At 60.2% G+C, this 9,458-nt stretch overlaps 1 protein-coding gene across 4 annotated transcripts; it reads left to right on the top strand.

The window, feature by feature from the left end:
- Nucleotides 1–3,130: 3,130 nt before the first annotated feature.
- LOC124973194 (probable pathogenesis-related protein ARB_02861) lies at nt 3,131–8,808 on the top strand. Of its 4 annotated transcripts, XM_047537286.1 has the most exons (5): nt 3,131–4,161; nt 4,489–5,814; nt 5,916–5,952; nt 7,067–7,172; nt 7,688–8,227. In XM_047537286.1, the coding sequence occupies exons 2-5, from the start codon at nt 5,583–5,585 to the stop codon at nt 7,778–7,780; spliced, it is 468 nt and encodes a 155-aa protein (XP_047393242.1). In that variant the 5' UTR covers nt 3,131–4,161; nt 4,489–5,582; the 3' UTR covers nt 7,781–8,227. The 4 variants fall into 4 exon arrangements, with proteins under 4 accessions (XP_047393242.1, XP_047393239.1, XP_047393241.1 ...); XM_047537283.1 differs by lacking the exon at nt 7,688–8,227 and adding an exon at nt 8,509–8,808 and having other exon boundaries at nt 4,489–5,952; XM_047537285.1 differs by having other exon boundaries at nt 4,489–5,952.
- Nucleotides 8,809–9,458: the final 650 nt, after the last annotated feature.

Below are 9,458 nucleotides of genomic sequence, written 5' to 3'. Positions count from 1 at the left end.
GAAGACGTGGCTCAACAAGCTGACCACCGGCACCAGTGTATTTGCACTACGACCCCACTCCTCAAGGACTGTAAATGCCCGGCTTCTCTTCAGATTCAGGAAACTAGCCTAGAGGCGTAGCAGCCACACAGAGACATGGGTGGTGAGCGCTCAGCTCAGCAGAGCATGAGGTGCAGTGTTGGGGCTTAAGTGATCATTGAATTGGGACACATCGCCCCCGACCCCGAGCGCTCGCTTGAGCGTGGCACCTTGACCACCGGGCCGACGGCGAGACCCGCCCGGGGCGCACTGGGGACAGTCAGCCCCACCCCTGGCACCCCCACCCCCCCACTGCGGGCCGAGGTTATCTAGAGTCACCAAAGCCGCCGGCACCCGCCCCCCGGCCGGGACCAGGGGGAAGATGACCGGGTTGGTTTTGATCTGATAAATGCACGCATCCCCCCTGCAAGGGGGGTCAGTGCCCGTAGGCATGTATTAGCTCTAGAATTACCACAGTTATCCAAGTAGGAGAGGAGCGAGCGACCAAAGGAACCATAACTGATTTAATGAGCCATTCGCAGTTTCACTGTACCGGCCGTGCATACTTAGACATGCATGGCTTAATCTTTGAGACAAGCATATGCTACTGGCAGGATCAACCAGGTAGGAGCGCGGTGAGCCACGGGAGGCAGCACACCTGCCTTCCCGAGCGTCGGGCAGCCACCGGGAGGGAGAACACTCCCCGACTGCGCAGAGGGGGCCCCGGCGGGAGTGGCAGGAGCGGTGGAGGCGACCGCGGGACGGCGGTGGGGAGGGGGGGCGGCTCGGAGGGATCCGGAGACACTACCGACCACGACGACCCGTCGTCCCCGACATTCCCCGCCCGCCCGTGCGGCGAGGCCGACCCATTCCGCCCGCCCAGCGGGCCCGGGGGCAGACCGAGGAGTGCGCGAGGCGGCGTGGAGCCGGCGAGGGGTGGGGGCGTGGCCGCACCACCCCCTGCGAAGGAGCAGCGGGCCACCGACGGGCGCGTGAGGGGGCCCCAGGCGCAAGACCTGACCCGCCGGTCGCAACCGTGCGGCCACCGCAGGGAACCCGATACGACGCAGCGCGCACGAGACGGAGACGGTGCGAAGGTTAAGCTCGAGGGGGGCCGAGGCCCACACCCCGGGCGGATCCCCGCCAGCACCGCGCGCGCACACTCGCGCCCATGAGGGAACGGGGGTAGGGAGCGCGAGACCTGCGCCTCCCCGCCCCGAAGGGGGCACGGAGCCGCCGTGGCGAACCAAGACTTCCGCGCTCGCTCCAGGGAACGGCGCGGCGCAGCCGGGGGCGACTCCACGCAACGGACCGGCCGCGGGCCGGACGCGCAACCGGGTGCGAGAACACTCGTGCGGCAACAGACGGGTGACCCGCGCATCGCGGTGGGGGAACGGACACCGCGTCCCCCCCCCGAGCGCCGACACACAACGACGCAATCGCCAGCGGAAAAGCAGCGGCGGACCGGAGACGGGGCCGTGTCAGACCCCCCGTGGCAGCGCACGGGGAAACCAGCCACCGCGGGCGCACCGGCCGACCGAACCCAGGGCAGCACCGAGGGGGAGAGCACGCGGGCGCATGCTCGCCTCCGAAGCCATCCCCCCCGACACACACACACTGACGCCACGGGACACCAGGGGAGGGGGTGGCAGCAGAACAGGCCCCCATGAGGGAGACTGGCGCCTGGCCGGGGGCTCAATGCCTCGACCCCCCAGACAAAACCAGTCTTTCTTTCCAGCCACTCACCTCGGAAACCCCCACAGGCCGGGGGAGACCAGATATGAGGCAGCGGCCTCAGCGGCAGTGCTGGGAAGAGGAGCGGCAAGACGCCGGCTCAGCCTCAGGCACCTCAAACGACAACCCCGACCGCTCCAGGAGGACCACGAAGGACCAAGGCAGAGGCGCACTCGAGCGCCACGGCGGCGCGGTGGCAGCCCTCCCCAAGGCAGAGGGAGGGCCACACACACGCGGCCCGGCCACCGACAGGGGGTGGCAAGCGAGAAGCATCCGCTGCGTCAGCAGACCCCAGGGCGGGGTCGGGGCCGGATTCCGCACCCCTGCCTTCCACACGCCGCCAAGGGACGTGGAGGAGAGGCGAGAGGCCCGCGGGCAGGACGAGAAGAGCGGTCCCGTTCGCCATGAACGTCCGTCCCTCGCCTGGCGCGGCTTTGGCCCAGCCCAGGAGAGCGCAAGGTCACCACATCGATCGGTCGACAGGAGGGAGGGGGACCCGGGGAGCGGGGGACCCGGCGAGGACCATCGTCAACACGGAGCCTGCTTCGGCCTCGCCGGCCCCACGCCCCAGGGAGAGCGGCAGACGACACAGACGGGAGAACGCCTGACACGCGGCACGGAGCCATGGAAACGAGCGTCGTCACAAACCGCCCTCGGTGCCCGCGGCAGGGAGCGCACGGTGGTAAAGGACCTCCGCCACATCCCCCGCCGCCCTCGGGTGCCAGAGACCGGAGGTGGCACCGCGGCCGAGACACTCCAGATGCCCAAGAGCCGGCGCGCAGGCCCAGGCGGACGGCTCAAGAGGGAAGGGGCCTGGGCCACCCCGTCGTCCTCGGTAGCCCAGAGCCCCCACACGCATCCAGAAGTCCCAACCCCTTCGGCGACACACGCCAAAGGACAACGTGTCAGCACCCACCCGACGGCACAAAATGGCCACCTTGGGACGAAACAATCATGACCAGAGGCCACGGGGACCTGTCCAGTCACCACTCTGACCTCCCGGAAGAGAGTCACGGCCACCTGTCCCCAGACCTGACCCCAGTCGCCAAGAGAGCCAGAGCCCCTAGGGCCAACTGGTCGACCCCAGGTGACAGGGACGAAAGAGGGACGCGGACCCCACGACGAGCCGGAGCGGGACCAGGTATGCCTCTCCCCGGATGCACGAGCACTCGAGGGACCGGTCCCCGAAGAAGGGCTCCGGCATAGCACGAAGGCCAGGCTCGGGACGGCACCTCAGACGAACACGGTGACACCACCGAGGGACCGAGGGGTAGGCAGGCGGGTCACCGCACCCTCTGGGCCGCCCGGTGCAGGCAGGGAGAGAGGGAGGGGGAAAAAAAAAAAAAAAAAAAAAAAAAAAAAAAAGTAAAAGAAAAAAAGAAAAGCAAAGTCCCAAGGCCCACAGCACTCAAAAGAAAACCTAAGTCCCTGCCGACACCAGCCAGGACAGGACCCAGACGGATGGGGACGCGAGCCCCTGCCGCGGTCCCCGGCCCAACCCGCGCAAGGGAGGAGTCCCCAGCTGCTCTCGCCAGGGCTCGGTCAAAGAAGGCCGTGCGGGCCCCCTGTCGTCCTCCCGGGCCAAACCAACCCGTGCGACGCGGCCCCGCCCCGCCCGGCTCCGCTCCGCTCTCTTCAGGTCCCGGGGACAGCGCCTGGGAGTGCTGGTCGACCCGCTCGGGCTGCCACCCAACGTTTCCCGGGCCCTGGAGCGCGCAGACAGGCAACCCGCACACTATGCCTGCCGGTCCAACCTCCCGCCAGTAGGTCACACAAGCCCGCCCCAGCAGGCCGGCGGCAGTTCCGCTGGTGTCACCCAACTCCTGGGACTCTGTCTCGGTCACCGCCACCACATGTCACTCCTTGGTGACTTCCGAATGCGAGAAGTTCGTATAAAAGCGGCCACCAGGTGGAGCCCGACAACCGCCACCAACATCAGGCACAAGAGACTCGGAACGTCGTTCCGTGTCAGCGGGACCAGCTCCGAAGGGGGCGTAGAAAGCCACCAGGACGTGCCCCACCAGCCGGGGCGCCCTGCCAGCCACCACCCCCCCCCCCCCGCCCCGAGGGGCACGAGCAGCCACCGCTCTGCCCAGAGGCCCTAGAAAGCCCGGCGGGGACACAGGGGCGGTCTCGGACCGCCTGCAAAACCGAAACCACGAAAGGAGGACACGCGAGGAAACGGAACAATCATCGCTCCGATTCCACCCTCTCGCTGCCGGGGAAAGGGAGAAGCAGGCAAGAGAGACTCTGAGAGACCGAAAGACAAGTCTGGGTTCATGCCCCAAGTCCAAAGAGAGAATACCAGGACTTCCGGGGATGGTGTCCTAATATGATTTCATTTCAGTTCATTTCATTCCAATCGTTCCCGCTGACGGAAGCATCCAGGTCAAGAAACCCACAGAGCAGGTCGGAGATTCCACGCTTGCAAAGGAAAGGAGGGAGGGAGGGAGGGAGGGAGGGAGGGAGGGAGGGAGGGAGCGAGCGAGCCTACAGGCCGCTTCCCTCCAGAGGAGAGGGGTGCCCTGGACCACAACCCACACCTACGACACCCACCCGCCGCCGCCGCCGCCGCCGCCGCCGCCGCCGCCGCCGCCGCCGCCGCCGCCCCCCCCCTACACACAATCTCTCTCCCTCTCTCCTCCCTCCCCCTCGGGGTCTCCCCGACCCCCACCGCCACTGCTGCTGCGTGCACCCTCCCCCCCATCTCCCTCTCTTCTTCTCTCCCTATCTCAGAGTCCAATAGGTGACTCCAGAGGAGCAGGATGTGCCATGTGCCTCAATCACTCTCACCAGGAACAGGGTGCTCTCACTGAACTCACCCTGGAAAAGATGCTTCAGTACACGTGCCATTCCGACAACACACCCCCTCCCCAATCCAAGGCAGCGCGAAGTACGAAAACTAAATCCATGTTTGCTTTTCATTCATTCATCGGTCCGGGTCATTTGTTTGGTTTGTCAGGCTTCCACCCGCCACCGCAACCCAGTGACCCAGCTTGATACTTTCCAGATCGGAGGAGGCCCCTACCAAGGCCTCCTACCTTGTCCTTTCATTCGTAATCACGTGACGGTCGTTCCATTCCCCAAGACCACTAACTAACCCTAACTCACCTTAAACCTACGCCTGTATAAATATAGACACGCGCACACACACACACACACACACACACACACACACACACACACATTGAAAAGGAGGGGGAATGTATGTGACTCAGGAGCTCAGCGTTCAGCGACCCTGCGGTTCCATCCCCATGATCACCAAGGGGGGAAAGATAAATCAATGCCGCAGCTGACATACACAGGCCGTCCATGCTTTGGATGGTACACAGTAGTCACAGAGTTCGCCAGATCATGGGACACAGATCAGTGGGCCTAATCCCGCCGCACTCTTAGGGCCATCCCTCCAACTGGACTGTGGGCTCAGGCGTAAGTGAATCATGGCTACTCCCCACTTTGAGGAAGCTTCAAGGCCTTTTAGGGCAAGAACCTTGCAGGTGCCTGCAGGATAAGCAGTTCGGAGCCCGCACGGAGATCAGCTGAGCAGAGTAAAGGCTCTCCCACAAGATGCGGGGAGAGAGACCGAGGGACCTCACTGCTTCCTGAGGCCACCACTCTATTTTCACTGGGAGCCAGCGAGTGTGTGATTTGACACGGACCGCCTCGCAGTCAGCGGGCTGGCGAGAGGCACCGGGCTCAACCCACCAAAACAAAAACCAAAAGGGAGGCGGCGGCGGCGGGGGGGTGTCCCCCGCGGGGGCGCCGTGGGGCGGGGCGGTGCCACAGGAGCGGGGCAGGAAGCTCCAGCTCGGTTTAGGTTCCTTTGCAGGATGGTGATTTCCAGAGGAGCTGGGAAGGACAGAGGGGGAAGGAAGGAAGAGCGGCCGCCACTACTCCACGCCCCCACCAACCCGCCTGCCAGCCACTTGCCAGGACCCTCCTCCTCCTCCTCCTCCTCCCCCCCCCTCCCCCCAAGTCGCCCGGGACCGCAAGTCCCACCCACCAAGCAGCGCCAGCGCCAGCGCCACCGCCACCGCCCACCCAGGCCTCCTCGCGAGAACGGTATCTTGCCGCCGCCCACACAGGTCTCGCGAGAGTTGACGCTCGCCGCCGGCACCCACAAAGGTCTCGCGAGAGCTAACTCTAATTGGTTCCCGTCCCAGGCTCTGCTACACCTTCTTCCGAAACTGAATCCACTAGGTGACGCTGCAGGACGGGGAATAGAACGGGATCCCTCACTCGAGAAAACGGGGGGGCGGGGGGGGGGCGGGGGGAGTTCTACCAAACACAGGTGATCGGCCTGGCCCCCGAGTCCCCTCGGACCACTCCTCTGGACCTCCCCATTTAGACGCAGGGAGCGGAGAGGGGAGGGCAGAACTGGGAGGAGGCGGCGGGGGCCCCGCGGGACTCAGAGAGGGCTGGGCCCGGGGAACCCTGGCCGGACCGACAGACAGAGCGGGGCCGGGGGCAAAGAGCTGCAAGGCAGTCCCCAGCCCTGGGAGACACACCCCAGGCAGGCTCCCAGAAAATCCCTCTCCCTCACACAAACCAGGCAGGTAGCAGAAACTGCTGGGGAGTCACCAAAACACATAGAACCAACTCCCCTTTCTCTCCCAAGGAGGCTCGGCTCCCAACCAGGTCCTCACCACCACGGAGGGACTTCAGAACATGCCACCTCAAAACACTCAGGGAGGGAGAGCGGCCCCAGGACAGAGGATCGATCGCTTGTGATTTCCTTTGAGGCCAGCCTCCACCACTTAGCGAGTTCCTGCCTCCCAAAATACAAAGGGGTCATGTATAGGCCTCACAGGAAGAGCGCCCTGGGTTCAAACCCTGGCACCACCGCTCGCCCCAAATACTGCCATTACCAAACCCGCCTCACTCTTCACCCTCAGAGTACCAGGTACAAAGTCAGGTCAGGTCAGAGCCAGGGTGCTCTCGCTGAACTCATGGGGCAAAGACAGTTAAGTAAGTGAAGAAGGTGCCCTCACGGGTTGCAGTGCACCTGAAGCCAAGGAACATCCCTAACTGAAACAAACAAACCAAAAAGGAAAGCGAGGAAAGGAAAGAAAAAGAAAGAAGAAGAAGAAGAAAAAAAAAAAAAAAAAATATATATATATATATATATATATGGAACCCTATCCTTAGGTGGCTTATGGTGTCTATATAGGTAAGGAGGCCGTGTCTTCTGAAAGACACAAGTTATAACTCAGAGCAGAGTGGGGGACAATGCAGGAATAGCTTCAGGACATGGGGTTTCCTCTGCAACAATGCACCAAAAATCAATCTCCCTCTCCCCAAAACCACTCACCAGACATACGTCGGGGAGCAGAGTGCACGTGTGGCGCCTTGGTCTCCTCACTCGTGCAACAGAGAGGGACAGCACCCACCGCCGCCTCCCAGGAGCACGTCAAAGTCACGTATGTATGTTACACACTTAGGGCCAGAACTCAGGAGCAGTGAGATGAGATTACACTCTCCAGGCCCGCCTGTCCTACCGCTTCACCTTGTAAACTGTCCACTCTATTGCCTGCAAAGAGGAGATGGAGATCCAAGGGAATGTGCCCCGACTAGATAGTCAGGCCAACACTTTGCCCCGATCTGACTCGTTACTCGGTTCTGACATCTCGTACCGTACATCCCCGGACAGAGCAGAAAATTCTGAGAACACCAGTGTCCTACCCTGGGCACGGCAGGGAGGGAGGGAGTGAGGGAGAGAGAGAGGCAGGGAGGGAGGGAGGGCAGGGCAGGTCAGGGCAGGGCAGGCCGGCCGCAGAGCAACCAGATGGCAGTAGCCAATCCCCCATTCAGCTAGCTCTGTCTTCCGGTAGGTTTCAGGAATCATTAATGACACCCACTCACTCACCCACCACCCACTCTCACGAAGAGAGGCGGCACAGGGCCTGATACCCTCCCTGCCAGTGCCCGTTTTCAGACAGGAGACATAAAGTTCATGGAAACATCCGATACAGATGACATTCCAGGAAAAATCCATCAGACGGTCATCGCCTGCATCCACTCAATCTGAAAATGCCGGAGCCTCAATCCTCGCTCGACTCAAACCCGAAGTCATCATCACCATCACCACCACCACCACCACCACCACCACCACCACCACCACCACCAACACAGGAACACCGGGCCAAGATGCCCGAGCTTGCTCTTCCTTCTCAATACGGCCAAATCCCTTACAGTTTCCTTTCCTGCTTTTCACCATGACCTGGTCTGCTAGGCTTTTTCCTTATTTTTATTCATTCATTTATTTATTTATTTATTTATTTATTTATTTATTTATTTATTTATTGGGAGGGGGCAGAGCAGAGGAGTACCCAGGAGTTAGGCCAGAGGCCCAGGGTGCTTGAAACTTCAACGGTTCAATGACATTTCATTTCAAAGACGAAAATGAGGCCGGCTGGGGGACAGTCAATATAAAGCTAAGGCTTCACTTCGGTGTTTGGGGGTGGAGGTGAGGGTGGGGTGCGGTGGGGGGATCAGCAAGCACATGTCAGTCCCTGGGTTTTGTCCCCAGACACAGGAAAGGAAAGGAAAGGAAAGGAAAGGAAAGGAAAGGAAAGGAAAGGAAAGGAAAGGAAAGGGGGGTGGCGGACCGGAAAACGTGAAAGCCACTGTCACCGGTGGGGGGGGGGGGCGTGACTGAGAAGGAAGAGATGAGGACTCCTGGCCCACCCGTGGTGGAATCTGGTCAGGCACGTGTGGAAAGTCTACATCTATTTGTCTTCTGCCTCTCTCATTTAGACAGGCTGGCAAGAGAGAAGCGTAGATTGCGTGTGTCTCTGCAGCAAAGGTGACCTTCGACCTTTGACTACCAGGGACTTTGGTACATTCTGTGGGTGACTGAGTGCCTTCTCTCCCATATAAATGAAAATATGTAAAAAGAAATAAAAGAATATATATATACACACATGTGCACGCACACTTACACTTAGGACTGAGGACTTAGATTTTGTGACCTTTGAGATCTTTCTCTCCTAGGCCTCTCTCTAGCTCTCTCACACTCTCTCTCTCTCTCTCTCTCTCTCTCTCTCTCTCTCTCTCTCTCTGCCATCAGGGAGGCACATTGTGTTAAGCCTGTGCCTGGTGACCAGTGTTTTCAGACTGACTGAGAACAGGAGACATTTTGAATGTAACAAGGTCTTGCATTTCTTTATCTTCCTTCTGGAGCCTGTGGAACATGGGGAAGACTGTGGTGCAAGGATATTTTTGGTGGTCATGAGCAGGGTCTCTGGAAATAAAGGGTACATACAGCTCTTCTTAAACTGAACAACAATCCCCACATACCCTGGAGTAGGATGCAGAATCTATCTGGGTAATGCTCCACAATGATTTAAACTAATAAAAAAAATTAGATAGATGGCAGAGAAAGAAAGAGAAAGGGAGAGAGAGAGAGAGGGAGGGAGGGAGGGAGGGAGGGGGGGAGAGAGAGAGAGAGAGAGAGAGAGAGAGAGAGAGAGAGAGAGAGAGAGAGAGAATATGAAAAGAATCACGTAGCTCCAGACTGTACTGAGCTCTCTTCCTGCACTGGTTCTCCCTGGATCTCACCATCACCCTTCCCTCCCTCCATCGTTTGTCTTTTCTTCCTTACTGTTTCCAATCACTCTTGCTTTACATTTGGTCACAGAGTTTAGATCATTCTGCCACTGAATCACTACATCCCCCATCCCCAGTTCTCCAGCCTTTGAATTACA

Source organism: Sciurus carolinensis, assembly GCF_902686445.1.
Source record: "Sciurus carolinensis chromosome 14 unlocalized genomic scaffold, mSciCar1.2 scaffold_101_arrow_ctg1, whole genome shotgun sequence".
Lineage (NCBI taxonomy): Eukaryota > Metazoa > Chordata > Mammalia > Rodentia > Sciuridae > Sciurus > Sciurus carolinensis.
Note: the sequence above shows the minus strand (reverse complement) of the source record. Positions and strands in the feature narration are given on the sequence as shown.

Bases quoted from the DNA above. Each gene is read 5' to 3' on its own strand.
- LOC124973194 (XM_047537282.1), top strand. From the start codon at position 5,583: ATGGTGATTTCCAGAGGAGCTGGGAAGGACAGAGGGGGAAGGAAGGAA. The intron at 5,953-7,066 runs GTGACGCTGCAG...ACCACTCACCAG, and splicing joins TCCGAAACTGAATCCACTAG to ACATACGTCGGGGAGCAGAG. The intron at 7,173-7,583 runs GTATGTATGTTA...GTCTTCCGGTAG, and splicing joins CAGGAGCACGTCAAAGTCAC to GTTTCAGGAATCATTAATGA.